This window comes from Trachemys scripta, chromosome 3, assembly GCF_013100865.1.
Source record: "Trachemys scripta elegans isolate TJP31775 chromosome 3, CAS_Tse_1.0, whole genome shotgun sequence".
Lineage (NCBI taxonomy): Eukaryota > Metazoa > Chordata > Testudines > Emydidae > Trachemys > Trachemys scripta.
In genome coordinates this window covers 158,088,400-158,115,661 of record NC_048300.1, presented here as the reverse complement: position 1 = coordinate 158,115,661, position 27,262 = coordinate 158,088,400, and the positions used below count along the sequence as shown (strand labels likewise).

At 41.5% G+C, this 27,262-nt stretch overlaps 1 protein-coding gene across 3 annotated transcripts in view; it reads right to left on the bottom strand.

The window, feature by feature from the left end:
* COL21A1 (collagen type XXI alpha 1 chain) overlaps nucleotides 1-27,262 on the bottom strand; it is a 201,449-nt gene that overhangs the window by 14,660 nt on the left and 159,527 nt on the right. For all 3 annotated transcript variants that reach the window (XR_004645215.1, XM_034766296.1, XM_034766297.1), the window contains 6 exons: nucleotides 18,247-18,300; nucleotides 16,722-16,775; nucleotides 14,223-14,294; nucleotides 2,972-3,007; nucleotides 2,269-2,313; nucleotides 565-597 (listed from right to left, as the gene is read on the bottom strand). Coding sequence is in view for 2 of the 3 variants with exons in the window: in XM_034766296.1 (XP_034622187.1) it covers nucleotides 565-597; nucleotides 2,269-2,313; nucleotides 2,972-3,007; nucleotides 14,223-14,294; nucleotides 16,722-16,775; nucleotides 18,247-18,300 (294 nt within the window). In the remaining variant the exon portion in view is untranslated. The remainder of the gene's footprint in view (nucleotides 1-564; nucleotides 598-2,268; nucleotides 2,314-2,971; nucleotides 3,008-14,222; nucleotides 14,295-16,721; nucleotides 16,776-18,246; nucleotides 18,301-27,262) is intronic.

Genomic DNA, 27,262 nt, shown 5'->3' with positions numbered 1-27,262 from the left:
TTTGAGCTCCAGATTGACCTGACTGAGTCATACTAGTGTAAAACCAATGGAAGTGAGTTCAAAATCATGCCCACTGGATTTGGGGATAGTTTGGGTCAGTCTCATAAGACAGGCTGTCACCAAATAAGGGTGTCTCTTGCTCTGTTTTACTGAACTATAACATTTTTTTAAATGAAGAGCTAGGGATTGAGTCTCCAGGAAAATAAATTGCTTTTTTCTTTTTTTAAAGTCTCTTGTTTACTTGTTTGTTTTTCTCTAATTAATCCCTTCTTTTGTCTTCAGATTCTGTTTTACCTGGAGTTCTGTAGAAAATCTATATTCCTTTCTCTCTTTTTAAACAATATTTCTTTGTCTTTTCAGTCACTGATTTTCCCTAAACTACTCTGTTGTTAAATCTTTATTTCTCATGCCTCCTCCTACCTGACTTTGCATCTAATCATTCCCTTTCACTTGTGTGCCAATGAGGACAAAAGCAAGCCCTTTAGCACACAGTTTACATAGTCACTATTCACACAATTGGCAAAGAGAATTAGAAAATGGTGCTTGTGATTTGAAAACACGTACCTCTCCATTTGCTCCATTCAATCCATTTGCTCCCTTTAGAAATCAAATGTGGACAAAAGTATAAATCAAACTGAGCCACCGTTATGATGCATCACTCTTACTAAATCTGGGATCAAACAAACCAGAATATGTTTGATATACAAATTAACTAAGATTTATTTCAAAATACATCTGAATTCTTATACATATGAGGCATATGAGGCACAGTAAACAAACATTAATTATCTTCTTAAAAATTAATATATCTGAATAATGTACAAGAAGATCATTAGGTAAATTATCATATGCACTTGCATTAGTTTTCTTACAAGAAACACTTATTGATAAGTACTGCCTCAATAAAAAGCTAAAGAAATAACAGGTTCATTGTGTAACCAAATGGCCCAGAGACGTTACACACTGACATCCAGATTCAATCTGTGTTTACATTGGCTTTGGCTGCCAGAAATCCAGGCATAGAGCCCTTGAGATATAAAGTCAGTGTTGGAGGAGGATGTTGCAGTGGTGGAAAATGGCTCACAACCTACTGTCTGCTAAAAGGCACACACTGATGTTGCTGGCTGTGAAGCGGCATGGCAAGAGTGCACATAACCTCAGCTGGGTCCACTGGTGGGACTCCTATGGAGCCTTGCTACAAAATGAAGCTGCATCTCATGTATCAGCTAAAAACCCTGAGAAAGGGGAGAGAAGGTAGCACCGCCTGGCCTCCTTTTGGTTAAATCCTCCTGAGGTTTTGGGGGTCAGTCTGGGGTGTATAATTCCTTATCCCAGCTTCATTGAATGTGGCTCCTTGTTTTTCCAACCAGGCAGGTTGTGATAGTACCAATGCACTGATTGTAAGAACAATCTTCACTGCTATTCTCTTCACAATCTAGCTTTAGCTTTGTACTGCTAGTAAGTACTTTGCAATTTAGACATGACATAAAGCATGTAGTTAACAAGTTCTTACACTTATAACTAACAGTTATTTCCTATGGTATGTTAATATAGCCAAATATGACATAATCAAAATATACTGGAACAAGGTTAAAGAAAAGAGAAATTAGCTGATTTGCAGCTGAAACAGGAAACATCTGTAATTTACAAGTACAGAAAATTCTAACATACTGACTTGATTTACAGTATGACAGTAATTGAATCTTTAAATGCAATACTTTATGAAAATGTTGCATGATGAATACAAAAGTGAATGGAGGGCTTGTATAGTCTTGGGCTTGACTTTCAGAGCAATATCATAGAAGCTTGAATCCATGTTTCCATTACTACATTATCTGGAGTTTATGTTATTGTTTTATCAATAATATTACAAAATAAATTGTTTTAAATAAAAACTTTGAAAAATTGAAGCAGTTTCTTCCTACTATTGCAACGATATAACTAGATTTTACTATCTCATAGCTCTTTACCTTTTCTGAACTCTTCCCTCAGCCTTTTTGGCCTCGTTATGTAAACAATCCTGTTCTTTTTCTCTGCTTTCTATTCTATTTTTCAACATACAGTTTATTTACCATTTCATTGGTTTAACTATTTTAAAGTTTAAAATATATTTTAATACACTTTAAATAATCAATATAATCCTATTTACATGTAATTATATCTAATGTATTTCTTTAGATTCAAAGAACTACCATTGTAATGGCATTTATCTTCTGAAGAAGCAAAATGAATGCAGTTTTCTTAAAGTGTGTATTCTTTTAATGGTACCTGTTGGCCTGGAGTCCCTGGTCTTCCTCCTTCTCCCTTTTGTCCCTTCAGAAAAGAAACAGACTTTCTTGAACAGTACATATTTCTTTAGGTGAACAAATTAAGTCGTCAAAATAATGTAAAGAGATAAGCCCTGACCAAAGGCCCGTCTTTATAATGGGTTCAGTCAAAAACCTGGATCCAACCATCACTGAGTTTGTTGATGGGAGGGAGACATAGAGGTGTTTCAAGATTCAGTTCCAAACTGTGTAGCTTGGACACACATTTCTACTGTAGACATAATAGAGCAAGCCTATGATCTGAATATACAGAGACAAATGCTGATCTCCCTTGTTACTGCCTATTTCAGTTGCTTTATCACCTCAGTACATTGAGGAAAGTTCTCATTTTTATGACATTACAGATCTAGAGACCTATGGTGGATTTTCAAAAGCACTCATCATTAGCCTAACTCTGTCCCCTACAGTTAGTGGAAGCAGCTAAGCCATTTTAGAGTACTTTTGAAAATCCCATTCTTTCAAAACATTGTGTTGGTGAGTTCATATTGTGCAGTGATTTACTGAGTTAAGACTGTATCCTGCAATCCTTAGTCAAGCAAAGCTCCTGTTTATTTTAATTCAAATTGAATTAATTTTTAACATTTGACTATTAGTAAACATATGGCATCCCAAATGATATTTAATGAAAAACAAAGTTAATATACCTGGATACCTCTTTCACCTTGGTTTCCTTTTTCCCCCTGTAAAATATTGTAAGGTATTGTAAAATTTCCATTATAATCCATTTACAAACATTAGTTTGTGTTTTAATTTATTTCAGTAACTACAAGAGAAACAGCTAATGGAGTGCATTAATGGTGATTGAAAACTAAATATTCTGTCCACATGTTCATAATTCCTAATCTAGCAAAGCCCTTAAAAGCTTAACAGCTTTGCAGGAATGGGACCATAATAAGTAGGGAATTTGCTGTGCAGATAACTATCATAAAGAACGGTAATATTTACATGTCAAATTCAAATTCGGAGATTGCTGGCAATCCTGATGAAATCAGTGGGAATTCAATCATTGATTTAACAGAAGTTAAACTGGGCCTTGCTTTTACCAGAGGACCAGATTGATTGCAGATATAAGCAGGTGCAACTCTTACAGTAAATAGATATTCACCTGCTTTCATTCATGGTGAGCAAAGCCCAAATAATTTCTGTAAAAATGACAGCTAACCCAATACAATGCATAACACATGTCCTTGATATTCTATGGTAACCAACAGAGAATTAATCAAAGTGTTTTTATATATGAATTTGAATCCCATGACTTACATACAAAACCAGATTTTATTTGCACTTAACCTGGTTCAATTTAGAGTTTCTATCTAATCTATATGGGGGAGATTTCAAAGGCATAAAAAAATCTCCCCCTATATCTATATATTATAGGGGTTTTTTTAATACAGTGCCTGGCACCATAAAGTCTCAACACCTTTCAGTTTACCTTGATGTAAATAAAATAAGAATTAGTCCCACAGTGTTAACTCACCTGCAAAAACCCTGAAGTAATACAACAGCCACATGGCACATCTGACATCTTATGTATAATATTATGTGCTAATTATTATCATTTATGTAGCACCATAGGTGTAAATAGTGCTTTACAGACATACAATGACAAGTCTCTGCCGTAGGGCATTTAGAATCTAAGCCCTGATCTTGAAATTCAATGGGGCTTCACCTAAGTGTGGAGGTCTGAGTTAGCAGATTTGACCGAAGAACTGAGGACTAAAATGGACACAATATGGTGAGTGATGACTACATACAAAGGGAGGAGCTGTGGGGGAAGTGGAAGGAAAGGGCCAAATTGCAATTTTTTAAGAAGGTAGGGACTATTTCTTTTTATTCTTTTTTATGTATCTAGCTGGAGCCAAGTATTTGTTTCCAGAAAAATAATTGTAATGTTTAGCCAAGTGTTTAACAGTATTAATGAGATCTTGGCTAAACAAAATATTTTCCAGGTCAAAAATCCTAAGAGGTCTGAGCACACTTTTGTCAGATCCAACAATTCATAAGTTATTTGGTTTAGTTTCAGTTTTAGTTTAGTATTTATTTTAACATAAACTATGATAAAACTGAAGCTCATCTATTTTCCTGTCACATGCCCAAACTACACCTTTCTCTGAGTTATTTTCTTTTCAGATGGGAAAGATACTGTTTTAGTCAATACTAAGTTATAACCTTATGGCTTGTCTATACAAATAGTTAGTTGCTGATAACCTGGGGGCATAAATCTATCTCACATTAGCCTGCTGCACACTCCGGGAATGTCTACACAGCATGGCAATGGGAGTGTGATTTCTAAAGTGTACTGCCATGTGNAAAGCTTATGCTCTAATAAATTTGTTAGTCTCTAAGGTGCCACAAGTACTCCTGTTCTTAATATTAAAGGAGTATGTCCATTGCAAAGTGCTCCATTTTCTGCCTCCAGGCAGTTTTTGATCCATAACAGTATTTTGCTTTTACACCATGACTAACTTAGCTTCTTTATCCATTCCTTTGCAGAGGATCTTCTCAAAGCCTTTTTGGAAATCTAAAGAAATTTTAAGAGTTGGTTCTCTTATTGAGCTGTTCAGAGAATTCTAAGAGATTAAGTGACATTTTCCTTTGCAGAAACTGTGTTAGTAGACTTTTAATTTCCCTCTTACTTATTACCTGCTGTAATTTATGTATGTTGGCTTCAGCTGGGTCAGATTTCCAAAGTTTGAAAGATTTCTATTTGGCCTCTCAGACCTCGCCATTTAGCCATATTGGCTTACTCCTTATCTTCCTGGTGCCTTTTTGTTAAGAAATACACGTCTTCTGAGACTCTATTATTGTTTTGTTAAGTAGCATCCATGCCACCTCTGAGGATTTTACTTCCTTCACTTTTAACTTTAGGGCCTTTTTGACTAAACTTCTCATTTTATTGAAATCCCCCTTTCTAAAGTTTAATGTCACTCGTCACTTTTGGTACTCATTAAAGTACCCCCTTGTTGTTTGCCATTCCCCCATGTTTCTGTAATGTTTATTATATAAAGGCATCCATTGCAAGGCATACTAGTATCCCTATTTTTGCTTTTAAATTTCTTGCATTTGTATATAGACATTTATTGGACCAAGTACAAAGAATCCCTACCCTCAACTCAATGGCGTTTCTCTCTTTGTAAGGCAATAACTTTGGGACACTGCAACTGATCAATTAATAAATTTCAGGGAATGTTCTTGGCTTCAATGGGCAGAACCTTAATGATTCTTGTGCAAATCAGAACAGGTACTGCAAGCAGAGGAATTTCTCTGCCACCCCCTGCACCCACCTACAGATATCAGTGCAGCAGCTTAACTTCCTGTCTGTAGCCTGACTCTAACAGAAATAAGAGAGCCTTACAGGAAGGGTTTGTAGCTGGGAGGCAGAGACTTGGGGAGGGAGGAAAGCAGAATGTGGGGAGGAAATGGACACCTGAACAGGAAGGCATGGTGGCTGGGTAGGAAGGAGCAGGGGATGGAGGGATGGGGAAGTGGTGGGGGGCAAACCAGGAATCCAGGGAGGGCTGGAAGTGAGTGGCACTGATGGTGGCAGCAGGGACCCTGAGACAAGTGTGTAGGGGGGAAGTGGATGTGGCAGAAAGGAGTAAAGGAGGGACATGTAATGTAATGGAGTGCAGTGTGGGAGGGGAAGTGGTGGTGATGATGGAAGCAGGGTGTGGGGAAGTGGGGATGGGGAAGGGAAAGCAGGGAACACAGAGACCCTGCCATGGTGTGGAGAGCGTACAGAGACCCTGCAATGGGAGAGAGAATGGGAATAATGGTGTGGGGGAGGGATACATCGGGAATACAGGGCCCTTGGCAGGACGGAGGGCTTGGGGGAGGTTCAGGGAGTCCCTGAAATAGAGGGGCAGGGGAGGGGGCACACAGGCAGCTTGTAAAGGTGGGGAATTGGAGGAATGCAAGGAACCCCTGGCATGGGCAATGTGCTCAGCCTACAGAAGTTACAGTGTGTGCATTTTTATTCTCAATGAGGAGAGTGTTTTTATTTAACTCCTTAATCCGACCCCCTGCTGATTTTACAGAATTTCCCACTGTGTTCTTATCCTGTCCTTGCAATCTGATTTAGTTACAGAGAAATCTTGTCACAGCAAAACACCCGGGGTAATGACCACAGAAGCATAGTTAGACTTGTAAACTGGTACAGACATGTTATTTGTCATACAGGTTTAGCAAGTATATTAGACTACAAGCAGAGTAAATACAGAAAAATTAAGAGTAATGCATTAGTAAGCAGATACTGGAAAGGTATATCTTGATGTGCATTTGAATACTAGGCAAGCATGTTTCAGCAGAGAAATTTCTTTTCAGTAATTTTTGTGGCAAAAAAAAATCGAAATATGTGAAAACATCAAAATTTTGTTCACAAGACACTTGCTGCCAAAAGGTATGTGCAAGTTTTTAAATTTCACTGAGGTTGAATGAACCCAGATGGGTGCTGATAGTCATAGTCAACTACATCCCAAGCAAAGGAGACCATCTGTTAGACAAATTCCTCCAGAGATTTGAAGACCTCTGAAGGAAGAATGTAGATCAGGGAAAGTGTAATGAATGCTCACCAATCAAGGACTATATATTTTTCTAAAATTTGCTTTAGGCTAGAGTTGTGGGGTTTTTCAAGAGAAACACACTGATATGTAGAACGTAATAGCAATAAAATAAATAAATATCTAAATTTAATGTTTGACAACTCTCTTTCTCTACCATGTTTTTCCATTTCTTCTCTCTCACTTAGTTCATGCACCTTTCTTTTTCTCTATTTTCTTCTAAACCTTTTCGTACTCTGTATCTCCTTTATTTTCACTGGAAGATAGCTTTCTCCCTTTCATGCTTACTGGCCAAAGCTGAATTTTGTCTTCCTGTTTTGCAGTTTCTCCCTTTCCCCTTCATTCTTGCTTGACCTCCTTCTTTCTCCTCATTTGCTGTTGTTTCACCCAAGCTCTCTTTTGACTTCCCTTCATATCTTGATTCTTTTTCCCTGCTTCCCCCACTTGGTGTTCTCTCTCCCAAAGCCCATTCCCCCTTCCAGTATTGCTTTCCGATGTTTATTCCTGACATCCAGTGTCAAGCAAGAGTTTCAATCTCTGCATGTTTTATACAACCATATATATGATGTATTTTGGTTTTTAGAAGACACCTTTTAAAGTAGGTAACCAAGCACATCAAATGAATGATGCACCTAAAACCCACTGGTTTTATAAATCCATTAGCAAATGATTCTGCAATGCAGCACCTATCACTAATGCCAAGACACAGATTGTAGACTACTCATTTTGGAACAAAGGCAATAAAACAAATATATAATGTCTTATGGAGGAAGACACTTTACAGTGAGAGTCAAGGATGTCCAGGTGGTGTATAACCCTAGAAAATATGGTGGATATATATATCCAGGAAAGCCACAGTATTATATGACAGGAAAACAACTATGTGAACATCTCCTCTCCTTAAGAATGTACCTTTAAATCCACAAAAATCAGGAAATGAAGGCCTTCTCTACATACGAATTGTTCCACTTTAACTATACTGGTTACAAACCCGCTAATGCGGATGCAATTCTACCAATAAAAGGTGTTTACACTGATATAGTTTGTTCCTAGGAAAGAGGAATAAGCCATACTGATATAAGTTATCTTTATATCAGTAAAATTGCACACTAGGGTTATACCAATCCAACTGTTTTGGTAGATAATCAGACTCCCAACTGAAATGACTAAAAAAGTGTGTGGACCAGGCCAAAAAGGCAAAATTCTCATAAACTGAGTCACCTGCAGTGTACAGATTTTTGATTGCTATTTACACTTAAACATAACTAAATATACATGACAGGCCAGATCAAAGTAATCAGAATTACTTCAATGGGACTGTTCTTACACATGTTGACATCCAGCAAAAATACATCCATTTCTAATCGTGACAGATGCAATATTTTCATGCCTGCTAGTGGAATCAGAGGGAACGCGTACATCAGGCTCCCTGACCACGACAGAAGGAAGGCATCAGAGAGGGAGTCTTTGCTCAAACCCTATCGAGAACAAAACCAGTCACATTTCCTGTTCTGTCTGGTAGCGAACAGGTCCACTTGGGGAGTTCCCCACCTTTGAAGATCATGCAGGCTACCTTTGGATGTAGCGACCATTCGTGGTGAGAGGAGAAGTCCCTGCTGAGTTGGTCTGCCAGCGTATTCCTGGAGCCGGGAAGGTGAAAAGCTTCCAGGTGCATCTCATGGCTGATGCAGAAGTCCCACAGACGGAGTGCCTCTTGACAGAGAGCCAATGAGCATGCTCCCCCTAGCCTGTTGATGTAGAACATCGAGGCTGTGTTGTCCATCAGGACTCGTAACACCTTGCCCGACAGGTGGGGCAAGAAGACTATGCATGCCAGCCAGATTGCTCGGAGCTCTTTGATGTTATGTGTAACTGCACCTCCTCCGGGGACCACATCCCCTGTCTGGAGGTTTCCAAGATGTGCTCCCAAGCCCAGGTCTGAGGCATCCGACACCAACTCGATGGAGTGAGGAGGGTTGTCGAATGGAACCCCTTCCAGGACTGTCCTGAAGTCAGTCCACCATTTCAGTGAGGTAAGTATTGCCTGGGAAATGGTAATGATCTTCTCCAGGGGGTCTCAGGATTGGGAATAGACCATCGCCAGCCACTGTTGCAGGGGGCGTATCCAGAGCCTGGCATGGTGAACCACGTAAGTGCACTCTGCCATGTGGCCTAGCAGACACAGACAGACCATGGCTGTAGTCAGAGGGAATGCAGAGACTTCCACAATGAGGTTTGCCATCGTGTGGAACCTTTCCAGCAGCAGGAACGTGCTGGCGCAGGTGGAGTCGAGGATCACTTGGTAAACACCTTCGGTGCTGTCGCCGGGCCGAACGGGAGGACTGTAAACTGGTAGTGGTGGGGTCCCACCGTAAACCGGAGGAAATGGCTGTGTCATCGAAAGATTGCTATGTGAAAGTATGCATCCTTCAAGTCGAGGGCGGCATACCAGTCTCCCGGATTCAGAGAGTGGATAATAGAAGCCAGAGAGACCATGTGGAACTTTAGCTTCTGTAAGTACTTGTTGAGGTCTTGCAGGTCCAGGATGGGCCATAGACCGCTCTTGGCCTTTGGAATTAAAAAGTACCAGGAATAAAACCCCTTGTTCCTGTACTTGAGAGGAACTTCTTCCACCGCACCCAGCTGTAGTAACCCCTTTACCTCCTGCATGAGGAGACTCTCGTGAAAAGGGTCCCTGAAGAGGGATGTGGAAAGCAGGTGGGCAGGGTGGGGGGTAGAAAAGAACTGGAGGGTATAACCCCGTTCCACTGTGCTGAGGACCCAGCGGTCTGAAGTTATAGTGGTCCATGCAGGGAGGAAAGGGGAAAGGTGGCTGGAGAACACTGGGAAACACTGGGAATAGTCTGGTAGGTCGCCCGTGGGCGCACCCTCAAAACGACCGTTTGGCCCCCTGCTTATTACGGGTTGAGCCAGACTGGGCACAGGGTGGAGGCAGGTGGCTCGGGCAGTGCTGTAGCCCTTGGCTCATTTATGGGGCTGGTCCAGCTGAGGCTAGCTCCCCTGGCCTGAGGCTGCTGTGGTTTGAACCACTTACGCGCTGGGGCTGGGACTTAGAGACCCAGGGTTTTCAGGGTGGTGCAGGAGTCCTTGAGATCATGCAACTTCCTGCTGTTTGCTCTGCAAATAGGGACCTGCCATCGAAGGGCAGGTCTTGTAATGACTACTGGGCCTTGGTGGACAACCCAGAGAGGAGCAGCCAAGAGACTCGCCGCATGGAGATAGGGGAATCCATGATGTGGGCAGCAGCAGCATCTGACGCCACTTGGAGGGCCGTCCTGGCCGCAGTTGTGCCCTCATTGAAGATCGCTTGTAACACCTTCCTGGAAACCTCAGGGAGTGACCCTTCAAACTTGGCCATGGCTTGCCACATATTAAAGTCATATCGGCCAAGGAGGGCTTGGTGGTTGGCCATTCTCAGCTGAAGGCTTGAAGACAAATAAAACTTACACCAAAGAGATCCAGCCTTCTTGAGTCTTTATTTTTGGGAGTGGCCCCGGGTTGTCCTTGCTTCTCCTTGTGGTTAACCGCCTCAACCACAAGGGAATTAGGGGCTGGGTAGGAGTATAAGTACTCATGCCCTTTGGTTGGCACAAAGTACTTGCGTTCGGCCCCTTAAGAGATAGGGACAAGGGAACAGGGGGGTCTGCCAGAGGGCATTAGTGATTTTGGAAACCCCTTCATGAAGGGGTAGATCCACCCTGGCAGGAGCTGAGGAGCAGAAGACGTCAAACAGAGAGTCCGAGGCCTCTTCCAATTCATCTGCTTGAAGCCCCAGGTTAGAAGCGACCCTCTTCAAAAGTTCCTGGTGCGCTTTGGCATCATCCTGAGGAACTGGGTGAGGGTGCTCCATGATAGCCTCCTCCAGCGAAGACGAGGACAATACCGGTGCCATGGGAACCTCCATGTCCATTGGTGGTCCAGCAGCTTGCTCCCCTGGATCCACCTGGACCTGTGGGCTCCTTCCCCCCAAATTCTCTGGCACCAGAGGGAGACAGGATACTGAGGCCACTGGCCTGTCTGAGGCTCCCGACATCGATCAGGCAGCCTGGGAAGGTTGGGTGAACCCCCAAGGGTTCCACGGATACCATGGCGCTGGCCACTGCGCTTGGGACCATGGGACAGGTTTCAGTGCCAATAATGTAGTCGGTACCGCTGGTATCGGGGCTTGTCCCACAGTCAGGGAACCTTGCACCAAGCCAGAGGTACCAGCGGCGTGGTCGGTACCAGGTGACCAGGATTGGGCTGAGCAATGACTCTTGTCCAACCAGTGCCGGTCGCTGCATCCCGAAGCCGACCTGTCCAAGCGAGACTGTCTTGGTCGGGCACTCATGGACTGATGGCGTTCAGCAGATCTGCGTCGGATATCCGGCAATCCACGCCTCATGCTACTTGACCGGTACCAGGATGTTGAACGGAACCAGGGCTACTATGGGCCAGTTGCCAGGAGGATTATCCTGACCAGGGTGACCTCCTTCTTGGGGACAGGCGATAATGGCGGTCTCTGGTGTCCGATTGTTCCCGGGATCAGTACTATGCCCTTGGAGATGGTTGGGGCCAGTTCCGGAGTTCTTGCTGGGTGGAGTGTGCCTTAGAGGTTCTGTGCCAATCTACCAGCAAGGTACGCCTCGTCGTGGCACACTCCGAGCCCTCTCCTTTCCCTTACGGGAGGTAGATCTTCCCTGGAGCTGTGGAGGGGGATGGGTGCCAGCTCGTGGACAGCACCAGTGGAGCACTGCGCATGGAGGCCACGGTGCTCAGTGCCGAATCGGACTGCTGCTCTGGTGCCGGAGTGAGTGCCAATTCCATTAGGAGTGCTTTCAGACGGATATCGCGCTCCTTAGGTTTAAAGGACTTGCAGATAACGGCACTTGTCACTTATGTGCCCTTCGCCTAAGCACCTTAGGCAGCTGGTATGTGGGACTAACAAAAAGTTGAGAACTACTACTAAGGGTAACTAAGAAACTACTAACTATATTACAGGTTTTCAAAGTTCACAAGAACAGAAAACGAAACAACGCTAGCCAACGCAGCAGATGTTCCAGCACCATCATTGGCAGCAAGAAGGAACTGAAGGTGGGGGGTGCCAGCAGAGCCCCTTATACCGCGCCATGCGGGTGCCACTCCAGGGAGCACCAGAGCGAGTCCCCTATGGATACTGCTGAGGGAAAAACTTCCAGCACCAGTGCATGTGGCAAGCACACACACCTGATATGGAAGGGACATGAGCAAGGCCTCGAAGAAGAAGGGGTGGAACAGGGAAGGGGTTACAGGCTTGGAACTCCAGCCAGTGCGGAAAGCTTCACTGTGGTCCCAGCTGGGCCCAAGCTCTCAGCTCCTGGCCTGAGGCCATGGCAGGGCTGAGAGCAGCAAGTGGAGGCAGGGCCTTCAGCCACAAGAGGCGGGGCACAGGGCTAGTCTCCCCAAAGGGAAGCTTCACCTGCCGCCCATGCCAGGCAGAGTGATTTGCTGCAGTGCTTAGGACTGGGAGACACATCTGATTCCCAGACTTGTGCCCAGCCCAGTAGACCCTAGTTGCTATCAGTGCTCCTGCTGTGCTTTGCACCATTACTGCAGAATTCTGCCATGGGAAATGCCAGGTATTAATTATGCTATTATTTGGGTGTCACTGGTTCCACTCACACCTCCTATCCTGCGCCTTTGGTGACGGACAATCATGTCTTGCTCTTTCGACAGTTAGACACTATTCATTTGCTTTGGGACATGGCTTTATCATTTCACCAAAAAACCGAAACAGTCCAAAGCCATTTCTTTTTGTTTTCCTTCCCCCCAAGATCTCATCCTCCTCTTGATTTGCAGGTAAAACACCAGTGGCTTAGATGGGTAGGAGGGGAGAGCTTTAAAATATGTACTTCCGACAATACAGTGAAGAAAATAAGAGAAGCTGTGAAAGAGGAAGATACCTGCTTTATCTGAGACAAGTTTTAAAAGGGCTGTGTGTGTGATGCAAGCTGGATTAGCCATAGCCTGCTGTAGAGAATCACATTTCACTTCAATTCCTCAGGATGAAAAGGTGATGCTGGCTAATTTGAACCTAATCATTAAGACCCCATTTCAAAACTCCGTCAATTAAGCTCTGTTCTCTTCCCCAGCCTGTGGGCCTTGGTTTGTTGTTGTTAATCAGGACACGGGGAAATTACTTTCACCACAAAGCTTGCAGTTTCTTTGCTGGAAACAAAACACTGATCTGATTTTGCCTGATGGAAGATGTTTTTATGCCTGCTGGACATAAATGCCTCCCAGAAGAGAACAGTTTAGCACAGCTCCTAAGGGCTGGGGTGGGACAGGCAGATTACTAACAGAATAAGAGGGGTCCAGCTACAGTGATGGATCCCATTCACTCCTGGGACATGTGTTAACTGGCAAGGATTCTCTCTCTGGGAGCCACACATGGGAATAGATTTTTTTTTGCAGGGAGGGGGGAAGGATTAAGTTCCAAAGAGACATATTTGAAATCTTTATAAAATAGATACCACATCACTGGTCCCAAATGCTGTAGTGACTCACTCCATTGTAAACCCTAGCCTTAGAGATCATTATTGCAGAGCACTGTAATATTGCTTTCTGTAAGGGTTCCTTACTCGTGATCTCTGATTTATGGGGGAAGCTTACCTTTTTTTCTCCATGTACACATTCTGGAGAGATGAACTACTCTAGTTTACACTCTAATCATGCCTTTCACTTCACCAGTGAATTATACCTCTTACTATCCCTCTGTAAGTATCACTATCCCTCTTTTGTATAAGGGAAAACTGGGGCAACAAAACATAAGATTTGCTCAAGATCACAAAGGAGGCAAGTGGCAGAGTTGCAGGGCTGTAAACAGGTTGGGACGAGAGGGCACAAAGCCACGTGGGGTGGAAAAATGGGGCAAAAAATGACCAGAAAAACGGTAGGGGGCACAAATATGCTTGTTCGCCCCAGGCGGTAAAATCCCTAGTTATGGCTCTGGCTGCATCCACATAGGAGAGTGCTTAAGCCACACATCCCCCTTAATGGCTGATTAGGTGTGGTTGCTCCTACAATCCTTATGGACTCCTTTATGAAAGGAGATTATATATATATTACATATACATAAAACCTTTTCTATGAGAGAATTTCACATCAAGCACGTATAACAATAATATATTATACACATTTTATTACCACCTGTGCCATCACAGTTTTATTGATAATACTAGAAGTTAACACTGACCCACATATTCGCCAAACATATTGCCTAAAAAAACCATTTGCCATTTATGGAAAAAGCATAATGAAAGTTGTAATGGATATTAAAGCCATAGAAACTACTTACCTTTACACCCTGTGTCCCAGGCATGCCTGGGTACCCTGGTTCACCTGGAGTACCTGGTCCTCCTTGTTCTCCCTGAGTAATACAATAGCTCCATAAGTATCATTGATGTGCTGTGTGTAAAAACACAGATTGCATGTTTTTTCAAGATCTCTTCAGGTTTGGCGATGATACTCTGAGATTTATATATTATGAGCTGAAACCTCTGTGGTTTTCTGTATGCTGAATACAGCCATAGTGACTAAAAGCCACAGCAATGCTCTCACTCTTGATTTCTCAACCCTTTCATCCAACATGAAAAAGACTTACCCTGACTTTTACCTAGGTAGGATTTTTTTCTTTGTAATATTACACAAATGATACTGTTCCTAGTAATGGCAATGTCAAGCAATTTAGTTTTCAACAACTTCATTTTAAGAATTAGAGTAAATGCATCTTATCACATGCATTTGACTGTATTCATTATGTACCATTCCAGAATATTGGGCCTGATTTTCATCTTACCATATATCCTCGTTCATAAGTCGAATATTTTAGGTAAAAAAGTGACACATCAAAGAGCAGGGGTTGGCTTATAACAGGTTTACACCAAAATTTGATGATTTTAAACTCTATGGAATCATTGAATTGAATATCTAATACAGGGGTCGACAACCTTTTCCTCGTGGCCCGCCAGGGTAAGCATATTTTGTTTACTTGCCGCGTCCACAGGGTCAACCAGTTTGTTTACTTGCCGCGTCCACAGGGTCAACCGATCGTAGCCCCCACTGGCAGTGGTTTGCCGCTCCAGGCCAACGGGGCAGCAGGAAGTGGCATCCAGCACATCCCTCGGCCCGCGCCACATTCCGCCGCACCCATTCGCCTGGAGCGGCGAACCGCGGCCAGTGGGAGCCGCGATCGGCTGAACCTGCAGACGCAGCAGGTAAACAAACTGGCCCGGCCCACCAAGGTGCTTACCAGGGTGCCAAAGGTTGCTGATCCCTGATCTAATACATTGTAGTTTTGTTTACCTGAAGGGTCTGCAGGCATGGAGCTCCTCAGCTCCCTGTGGCCGCGGTTCACCGTTCCCGGCCAATGGACGCTGCGGGAAGTGGCTGGGAATGGCGAACTGGGGCCGCTGGGAACGGCAAACTGTGGTCACAGGGAGCTGAGGGGCTTCATGCCTGCAGACGCTCCAAGTAAACAAAATGTCCCAACCCGCCAGCGGCTTACCCTGACAGGCCGGGAGCCAAAGTTTTCCAACCCCTGAAATATAGGGTCAGCTTATGAAAGGGTCATACAGTTTTTGCTATTTTTACCTATCCATTTTGGGGGGTCAGCTTATAAACAAACGGGCTAATGACACTGGTTTAACATTGCTGTAACTTCACTGACTTCTCTGAACTTATTTCAGATTTATACCACTGTGACTGAAGGCCAGGCTCCATGTTTACTTCTGAAACCTATAGCTGTGTAAAAGAGTTTACCCAAAATGTACCTCAAACTATTGCAGTTTTGACTCTCCCCGTTTTACTGTGAACCTTCAATAATCTGCACAAGTTCCATTTGATTTCTTCCCAGACAGGGCGCTTGTGGGCTCAACATTCAACTGAAGATAAGAGTCTAAGACACTAATTTTTGACAAGCCACAGTTTCTCCCCTTTGATCCTTCCCTTCCCTTCGCTCTGCTTGACAAGGCACTGTACTGACCCTCCCAAAGGACTGTATTACATGAAGACCACAAAGTCATCCTTAGACCAAGAGATAAACTAGGCCACTCTGGAGTGCTGCTTTCCAATCAGATCAGGTATTTTGGATCTTCCCTCTGACATCATAATTTGGTACCATTAGGTCACTGATTAGTATCTGCATTGTTATTTGCTAACTTTTTGGATTCTTTAACTAAAAATATAAGAAAGCACCAGCAAATACTGATAATGTATTATCTACATCTTTGGTACACACAAGTAGCAAGAAACAATTTACACCAGGGGTTTTCAAACTGGGGGTCGGGACCCCTCAGGGGGTCGCAAGGTTATTACATGGGGAGTCGTGAACTGTCAGCCTCCACCCCAAACCCTGCTTTGCATCCAGCATTTATAATGGTGTAAAATATATAAAGAAGTGTTTTTTAATTTATGGGGGAGGGGGTCGCACTCAGAGGCTTGCTGTTTGAAAGGGGTCACCAGGACAAAAGTTTGAGAACCACTCATTTACACTATATGTATGCCTGTATGTAAAGTTCCATAGTACAGATCAGAAGAAACTATCTGTGCAGATGCAATGTAAACAATGGCCCAGACACTAAGATGCTGTAAAATGGCATAGATTTGCTGATTTCACTCCAGGATCTGGTCATATATTTGTAAGAATCACCCATTAAATCCAATCTGGAGTAAATTTGTTAATTATTGTTTCCATTTTGAAACAAAACTATCTTGTAACCAACAAGTAAATCATGGAACATTGTAATCATAATGTCCTTGACTGGAATATTTCCAGATGAAGGTAAACCACTTTTACCTTGACTCCTGATGATCCTGGTTTCCCTTGTACTCCAGGTTCACCCTTATAGCCCTATTAATAAAACAACATAACTGTGTGGTTGAGAATATCAAATATAAAGAGATCCTGTTTGAAAACCTTCTGTCACAAAAGGGCACTTAACATATGTGTGACAGTAACAATCCAGCCCTCTGAAACTTGGGGGATTCTAAATGATCAGTACTCCTATTTTAACCATGCACTTGTAACCCCTCCTGCCTGCTGGCCCACCTTAAAACCCCCAATTCATCTTAATGTCCTTGAGGTTTAAACCCTCCCACAGTGACAAGTACCCTTCCTGGATATCAGAAATGTATGTCTGCCTCTATCCCCAAGTGGCAATGACTGACCTTCCCTTCCCCAGCAGCAAACCTTCCCTCATCAAATATACTATGATATTTGCATATATCAGCTTGATGTTCTCACACATCTTACTTAGCAAAGGGCCTTGCAAATCCTAGGACTTCTGAGTCAAAAATATTTTGGTCCTATAGAACAACTCACGTTTTCAGCTTCTCAGATCTTCATTAAAATTAAAGAGGAGTTACTGATTAACCTGATCTTGGCTGTGTATAAATATCAATACATGTTTTTTCCTGTGGAAGCACGACAGGATCCAGCTCCATATATAGAACATAAGAGACTAATGCAGCTTTTTTCTCAGAACAGCCACATCTATCACATTTTAAAATCAAATGTATTTATTTTTGTCTGTGCTGATTCTTGGCCTAACTCTGCTACCACTGAAGTCAATGGGAGCAGAGTCAAGCCAATTTTGAGCACTTTTGAAAATCCACCTGCAACATAAGACTTAAAATAATATTTATATGCGTCTAAGCATGATTTATACAACTGAAAGCATGTATATATGGATAGAGACACAAAGACTAGAAGAATTAAGACTCAACTTCTAAAAGTTTTGAGGGCCATATCATGTACTGCTCACTCAGCCAAAACTCCACTCATGTTAAATCTGAAGGTTATCTTAACAGTCAGATCTGGATTTACATAAGTACATGGGTCAAATTCATTCCTGCTATAACTCTAATGCAATCAATAAAGTTACATCTGAAATAAATTTGGCTCAATATTAGAGGGAAAAAGCAGCACATCACTTTAACACGATTAAAATATAAATAATTGGAAAACAGGCTGAAAGTTCTGGTTTATACTAAGTATTATTTGGCCCCTAGTATTGAGGAACATTTTTCAAGATTCCAAGGCTCAAACAAAGTACCACAAACTGTTTCTGAAGAAGTTCCAATGCCTCATAACATGACAGGTAATGGTTGCTACATCTTACCAAGACTTTCTTGTGTTTAGAAATTGGACTATCACATACAAGTTATATATGGGAAATTATAGTTATATTTTCAGTGTTTTATATTAAAATAAACAAGCACATGACAAAGAGTACATAACTTTGTTATAATGATCCATAGGGCAATGAATACTCTTGACATCATTTGTCCCATTCAAAGTAAAATAGAGTAAATGACCTTACCTTAGACCCAGATGTTCCAGGTCGGCCAGATGATCCCGCAGGTCCCATCACTCCCTATTTATTTAAAAAGAAAATATGACATTTCTAAAATTAGCTAAGGGAGAGACAGCTGGCCCAGTTTTATTGCTTATTACATTTATCACAGAATCGTAAATAAATACGTCTGGAAGAGACCTCAAGAGGTTATCTAATCCATCCCTCTATGCTAAGACAGAACCAAGTATACCTAGACCATCCCGGACAAGTGCTAGTCTAACCTGTTCATAAAAATCTCTAATGATGGGGATTTCACAACCTCTTGGTAATGATTCCAGTACTTAACTATCTTTATCCTTTTTAGTTAGGTAGTAGGAAAATCTAATATCTCCCTTGCTGCAGATCAAACCCATTACTTCTTGTCCTACCTTCAGTGGACATGGAAAATAACAGATCACTGTCTTAACATATCTGAAGACTTATCAGGTCCCCCACCCTCACTCTTATTTGCTGAAGACTACACATACCTATCCTCATAGGTCAGGTTTTATCATTTTTGTTGTTCTCTGGACTCTCTCCAATTTGTCCCCATCTTAAAGTGTGGCAGCCAAAACTGGACACAATACTCTAGGTGAGGCCTCATCATCAGTACTGAGTAGAGTGTACTTCTTAAGAAGTGGGCTGTAGTCCACGAAAGCTTATGCTCTAATAAATTTGTTAGTCTCTAAGGTGCCACAAGTACTCCTGTTCTTTTTGCAGATACAGACTAACACGGCTGTTACTCTGAAACCTGTCATTTTAAAATACAGCACTTTCAGCATACAAGCTCAAGTAGAGCCTATAAAAGAATGCCCCTCTCTTTTGCCAGATACCAGTGACAGAGATGCGTGAATAATGAAATCCACAACTACATTTGTTCCACTGAAACCTAAAAATTAATAATTGCTAAGCCCCTGCCTGGGCTTCTCTTTTATCTATATAAAGTTATTCCCAAGTGTATTTTGGAAAAGATAAATCTTATTTTTAAATCATGTTTTCCAAGAGGGAATTCCCATTTACAGTACTTTTCACATCAAGTGTTAATATATGTTTTTCTCACAACTTCTCACTTTCATTTTGACTCCAGAACTGCAGGTATCAATCAAAATTGTATATAGATAGATAGATATACACACTTGGAAATAAGAGTTAATAAAGGAAAGTCTCCTTAATGAGATACTTTTTGTCATCCAAGCATATCAATACATGGAAATGGTCAAATAGCTGGAAAATATGATAGTGCTACCTTTGAGTCAAACATTATAATGCATCTTCAGTAAAATGTAAACTAAGCTGTCACTGTTATCAATTAAAGGCAATTTAGACTTGTGGCAAGATTTAGAAACCTATTCAGAATGGACCTACATGTGATATTTAAACTAATTTTTGCATAATTTATAGCAACAATACTTTGTGCTTACAGTGGTCACCATGAGGAAGTCAATATTTATCAACCGGTCCCACAGATTTTTAACTGAAATACCACATTTTCCCCATAGTTAGACTAGGATTTATGGTGTGGTCACTGCACAGTAGTGACTAATCACTACTGACTTGATTGTGTTCTCTAATGTATGTAGCACTTTCAATTTGAGGAGCTTAAAGTGCTTTACCAACATTAATAAATTAATCCTCTGAGCAATCCTATGATATATAATACTTGCCTATATCACAGGGCTATTCAGATGTTTAATTTGTTAACGTTGCTAAAGCACTTTGAGCTCCTCAGATTGAAAGTGGTTCATTTTCTTTCTCATCCACTTCTCAGTCTGGAAATTGTGTATGCAATGTAAGGTTTTGGTAGGATTCTTTAATATATACATATTAATATCTATACACTGCTTTAGAGATGGCAAGGTTGAAGTGAGGTTATTGAAGGTCACAGAGAAAGTCTGCAGCAGAGAGAGGAATAAATCCCACGTGTCCTGACTTCCAGTCTTGTGATTTAAATCAGGAAACCAAGTTTTATCTATGTCATGCACAAAAATTACAAGAACATGATCTTATATAGAACTGATGTTCTGCAAATGAAACAATTTTCTGATGCAATGTGGGGAAAGTTTAACTGGACAAATCCAAAAATTATGGCATATAAAATTAAAAGAGGAGACTATGTCCTAAAATTTTAATGTTACTCCTCTATTTTTCCAGGGCTGACTATACTTATGTGGCAGATAAATTAATACATTGTTGATGTTGGCAGTGTAATTGGGATAATTGTTACTTAAGAAGAACTTGTTACTGAATAGTTTCCCTAGTGTATTAAGTATAAACTATCAACTAGCTTTCCATCTGTTTCCCACCCCCCTCTGGAACAAACATATTTAGTGTGACTAATACAAGGAAAAGTCCACTCTACTTTTTTGGTTGAATTTCCCTATGTTACTCAAAACATTCAAATCTTCCATGCATCAATGACTTATTTTTTAATCACGTGATAGGAGATGTGATACATCAAATTGATTGAAGACCTCAGGAAATTATATTCCAGCAGATAACCAGGACCAGATGACATTCATCTATGTGTTCCAAAGAAAATATGAACAAAGTATGGTAGGTGAGTTACTGAAAAAATAAACTCCTCAATTCTGCAGACCTAGAAGCTGTGACAATGTGACTACAAAGGAACCCATCCAGAAACTCCAAAACGGAACAAAGTGATGCAAACTCAGAAACCAAGAATACAAACCAAGTAGACTGGGTGTATATACAAACATAAGGAAACCCAGTGTAGCACATGCTCCTTCACATCCCCCCTGCATCCTGTAGTCATGCAACCCACTCATACCTATATCAGTGGTAAATAACCTGCAGTGTGAGACAGCATGTGAGTGGGAAAGCTTCACAAAGGGCAGGCACAAGAGTCAGGACCCCTGATCTGGTGTGGCCTTGTTGCCTGGTCACCCCTCAAACCAGGGCATGGCTAGAGTGGGGCGAATTTTTTTGGGATGAATAGTTTATTCTCTGAAAAATGTTGTTTTAGTTGACCCAAAACTATTAACAAATTTGACGCAATTCGTTTTGGCCAGTTTCAGAAAAGTACATGTGTCCTTATAAACTTTAGCCCAAAGGTTGTTAGGGATGCAGCAAACCCAGTGGAGGGATTTGAATCTGCAACTCCGGCTAGTTCTCTAGTGCGTGCCTTAATTACCAAGCTACAGAGTTATTCTCTTGCTCAGGTTCTTTCTTTGGCTCAGTGATTCGTTAAGTAACGATTGAGAACAATCTATGCCAGAATCATCTATAATTTGGTGTTGAGAGTGGTCAGATTTGAGGGGAAGATCTGAGTTTAAGTCCCTGGCCCAGAAAGAGGATTCCAATATGGGTCTCCCACATTGCAGGCAAATGCCCTAATCACTGGGCTAAAGGTTATACAGGTTAGACTTTCAAACAAAGTGGATTTTTCTGATTTGCTGACAAGTTTCAAACATTTCTGAAGCCAATCCGAATATTTTTTCTGATTGCTCAGTTCTCTGGGTGAATTAAAAAAAATCAGTCACCCACCCAGCTGGTAACATCACTGCCATGGCTCCACACCCTCTCCCTTAAAGCCAAAAAGGCTTGCAATCAAGCTGATTTCCACCAGGGCCACTCAGGCTGTGCTACCCTGCTAGCCATCAACTCAAGCTAAACATAGCTAAAACAGCACTTCTAATTCCCCCCATCAACCCCTGCCGAAAAGCCATCCTGCTATCTCTTTTCTCAGCCACTGTGAACAACACCACCATCCTGTCTGTCACTCAGGCCCATATCTTGGGTATCACCTTTGACTCAGACCTCTCTCTGTCCTCACATCCAGGCTATATGAAAATCTGGTTGATTCTTTCTGCATACCATCTCTAAGATGTGGCCTTTCCTATCCATCCCCACAGCTAAATATCTCGTCCATGCTCTCATTATCTTGTGTCTCAATTACTGCCTCATACTTCTCTATGGCTTTAATGAATGCAATCTTGCTCTGCTTGTATCCATTGAGAATGCTGCTGCAAAGATGATTTTCCTAGCCCATCACTTTGAAAATATATCCCCCATCTGTTTGCAGCCCTCTGCTGGCTTTCCCTTCTCCACTGCATCAAACATAAACTACTTGTCTTCACTTTTAAGGCCCTTCATGATCTATCCCACTCTACATATCATCTCTTCTTCGTTACTGAGATATTGATTTTCCTCCGCTTAGCCCATGATACCAGCCTGCACTGCCACTTGTTAAATCTTCTTCTCCTGTACTCTCCCCACCCCCAATGCTTGGGAGGAGCTCTCATAAACTCCCACAAAGCTACCTCATTATCCTCCTTCAAAACCATACTCAAAATTCTCATTTGCTCTGATACCTACAAAAAGCTTGACAAATGTTGAATTGCTCATGTGCAGAGACCACAGCCTATCACACAGACCAATATGGCCTCATTGTTTCCTTGTAGTCCCCTATCTATCTGTGTCCATGTGTTGTCTTGTCTTATGCTTAGATTGAAAGCTCTTTTGTTTTGTGTTTGTATAGAGCCTAATGCCAGGGGGTCCTGGTCCATGACTGTGGTTCCCAGGCAATATGGTAATACCAATAATAAGACCTGTGCTGTTTAAACTACTCAATACCATTTATACTCATTGATTAGTTCCATGATCTAGATGTCATAGTAAACAGCTTATTAATGAGCAATGGCAGACAAAAAGCAATAAAATATTATTTTGAAATAACAAGTAAATGAGGAATCACGCAAACACATACCTCCATTAAAATTGTTGATAAAGCCTTCCCCCTTTTAACAATTGTTCAATTTTGGTCACCTCATCTCAGAAAGAAAGAGATGGTAGAAATGTTCTATTTCTACTAACGGGCAATAAAAGAATATTAGAGACACTGGTGGGAAGGAGAGTATGCAGGTACTACCTTGGAGTAGATTATGCTTGTATTAAGAACGTGGTAAAAAGGTAAAGTGAAAGTGCTTTGAATGCCTGAGACCACTCTGTTCCTACGCAGATAACATTTCTTTCAACTGTGATCTAAACACCTGACAAGAAATAACTGGAAATACTTTGAGAGATACTCTTCTTCCCACAACAATGCAAAAGGGCTGTAAAAGTTCCTTATGTGAACTTAGGTGAATTCCTCCAGTGCAGGTGTTGTCCACACAAGGCCCCTTACAAGCTCTAGTGAAAGGATTGTGCCAGTGGTGGGATTGCATGTACTGAATAGGTAGGGCACAAAGGTAGCTTAAGCCTCCCTTGTCCTTCCTACCTCATGGCCTGTGAATTTGTGTGCTGCACTTCTGAGAGGCAGAGAACAGAATCTCAATGATTCATTTTAACCGATAACATATTTTAATCAAGAAATCCCAAGCATGAAAATAGACAGTTTGTTTGAGGGATTACTACATGTGGGACCAAAAATTGAAGTTTGTGCTGATTCTACAAATACAAATCTGTAACCATTAAAAAGTTCAGTATTGGTTAGGATGGAACCACGGAGGCTGCTTTCACATTAAATTCTTGACTTCTATAGTTCTGATCTAACTTAATCACTGCCTAATACAAGTAATAAAGTAAACTCCTGCATAAAAAGCCAATATATTTCAGAATAAAAATAGGCCTAGAAACCCAAGTTATTTTTATTATAAAATTGAAATGTTTCCATTTTCAGTTAAAAACCATTTAAAAGCAGAATTATATGATGCTCACATGTATAAGAAGAAAGCATCCACAGATCTGGGAATTTATATTTAGTAAGACCATCTGATCTCAATTGCCAGAGTCTTATAGAAAATAAGTTAAATGAACAAAAGCCATAAAACAAATCAAAGCTTTAATTCAAAGAGAAAGAATTCTCCAAAGCAACCAGGCTTGTTTCCACTAAAAACGAAAGAAGCAACATTTTTATTTCTTGCAGTAAACTCAGATTTCAATCAGTGAAAGCTACCATCTGTTAAAAATTATTCCCATATACTCTGGAAAAAGGAATCATTTGTAGGAGTCACTAATAGGATTACTTCATGATTTTAAAGATCTCACATAAATGAGTTACATAGCATTAAATGTAAGGAAATACGATTAGAGTTCACATACAAAAGATGTAGATCTTTCTTGAATAAGAGTCTTGCCTATATGCATTTTATACGGGTATAACAGAGGCTAAAAGGTTGAGCCAGTGGTTAGGCAACTAGCCTGGACATGGGAGATAGAGGTTCAAGTTTCTCCCACGCCACAGAGTTTCTACATGACCTGGTGCAAGGCTGTTAGTCTCTGTCCCTGTTCCCTATTTATCGATTAGGATAATAATAGTTTCCTACCTCTCAAGGGTGTTGTGAGGATAAATACATTGGGCAATTTTTTCAGACGCACCTACATTACTTAAGAGCCTACATCCCATATTTAGGCATCACTGGCATTCACAAAACTCCTGATCAGTTGCTGCCTAACCTTGTAGTCAACACCTAGCTCTTACATAACACTTTTCATCCACAGTTCATTTTACAAAGGATTTCAATACCATTACCCCATTTCACAGATGGAAACTGAGGCACAGAGGAGGGAAATGACTTGACTAAGGTCACCCAGCAGGCCAATGGCAGAGTCAAAAATAGAATGCAGGTCTCCTAGCCCAGTGCTCTATCAAAGAGGCCACACTGCCTGTCTTATAAAATAAAGCTAGGTGCCTGCCCCAAGGATCTTATAATGTACTTATAGGGGAAGAGGTAGAGGCTACTAGGTTGCCTAACATTTTCCATTATAAAAATTCCTCACACTGTTATTTTCAATGAGCTCTAGCACTTTTTTATCTGCAGCAAAAACCTGACATCGGCAGAGAGTCTCCTGAAATCAAAGAGATGCAAAATTGGATTTCCCATCAGTGTCTTGCTCACTACAGTATGGTCTTGGCATTCTGCCTAAAAAACTCTGACCATTCTATTAGCACTGCACATGCATCACCCTATTTAAGTGTGCCACATACAAAGAACCTCCAGCCAGTACAGACAAAATGGATGAACCTCCTTCTGTTGTCACCCATCAAAATACCCTGAGAGATAACATAAACTGGGAACAGAACTCAGATTTCTTAGGTGGCAGATGTAGCGCTCAGCTACTTAATCTCCATGGTCTCTCAGCAAAACACTGACAAGCCTAAGTACTCAGTTATAGACTCACAGACTTTAAGGCCAGATGAGATCATCCTGATTATATTGACTGACCTCCTGCACATCGCAGCCCATAGAACCTTACCCGCCCACTCCTCTGATAGATCCATTACCTCTGACTGAGTTACTGAAGTCCTCAAATCATTATTTAAAGACTTCAGGTTACAGAGAATCCATTAGTCTAGTGGATCTAGTGTAGATCAGAAAGTGATCTATGCCTCATGCTGCAGAGGAAGGCAAAAAAACCCCAGGGTCTCTGCCAATCTGACCTGGGGAAAAATTCCTTCCCGACCCCAAATATGGTGATCAGTTAGATCCTGAGCATGCGGGCAAGACCAACCAGCCAGACACCTGGGAAAGAATTCAGCGTAGTAACTCAGAGCCCTCTCCATCTAGTGTTCCATCTCCAGCCATTGAAGATATTTGCTATTAGCAGTCACAGATGGGCCACATACTATTATAGGCAATCTCATCATACCATCCCCACCACAAACTTATCAAGTTAGGCTTAAGCTCAGTCTTGAAACAGGTATTTTTGCACCCACTGCTCCCCTTGGAAGGCTGTTTCAGAACTTAACTCCTCTGATGGTTAGAAACCTTCATCTAATTTCAAGCCTATACTTGTTGACAGTCAGTTTATATTCATTTGTTCTTGTGCGAAGACTGGCCCTTAACTGAAATAACTCCTCTCCCTCCTGGTGTTTATCCCTCTTACATATTTATAGAGAGTAATCATATCACCCCTCTGCCTTCGCTTTGTTAGGCTAAACAAGCCAAGCTCCTTGTGTCTCCTCTTATAAGATATGTTTTCCATTCTTCTGATCATCCTAATGGCCCTTCACTACATCTGTTCCAATTTGAATTCATCTTTTTTTAAACACAGGCAACCGGAAGTGGACACAGTATTCCAAGTAAGGTCTCACTAGAGCTTTGTATAATGATAATATAACACTTCCTATCACTACTGGAAATACCTCAACTGATGCATCCTAGGATTTCATTAGCCTTTTTCACAGCCATATCATATTAGTGGCCAATAGTTGTCTTGTGATTGACCAATACACCAGGTCTTTCTATCACTGCCAACGGATACATCCCCAGCTTATACCAAAACATATTGTTGGTAGTCCCTAAATGCATGACCTTGCACTTTCCACTATTACATTTCATCCCATTTCTCTTACTCCAGTTTTCAAGGTAATCCAGATCTTCTTGTATGATATTCTGGTCCTCCTCCATATTGGCAATACCTCCCAACTTTGTATGTGCAAATGTTATTAGCACACTCCCACTTTGTAAGGAGAAGGCTTTTCCTATAGCCATATTGAAAGACCTAAGGCCTTTATCTGCAGCCATATTAGGAGAACAGCTGCCATTAGCTAAGAAGCAGAAAGTCACATCCTCACATTGCATCTAAATTACATTAAAACAATGTAATATTGGGCTGTTAAGAAGGAGATCCTCTCCTAATAGCACCCACTATCACCAGATAGAGAAACAGAACTTAAGATGGTTAAAGAAAACTTAGTTTGATAGCATTCTGTCTGGCAAGAAACCACTTCTCAGTAGTTGTGGTTTTATCTTTATGGTCCCCTTTCCTTATAGTCTGTCTATATTATCTCTGTCTGGTTCTTTGATTGTTTCTGTCTGTTACATAATGAATTTTGCTAGGTGTAAATTAATTAACATGTTGGGGTATAATTAAAGAATTTTGTCACAATAGGTTAGGATTGGTTAGTAAAATGATTGATTAAGGTACAGCTAAGCAGGACTCAAGTTTCACTATATAAACTGGGGTCCAAAGAGAAGTTCTTTGGGAACCAGCTCCAGGACACAGTCCCAAGATCAGAACTGCCAGACCGCAACACTCT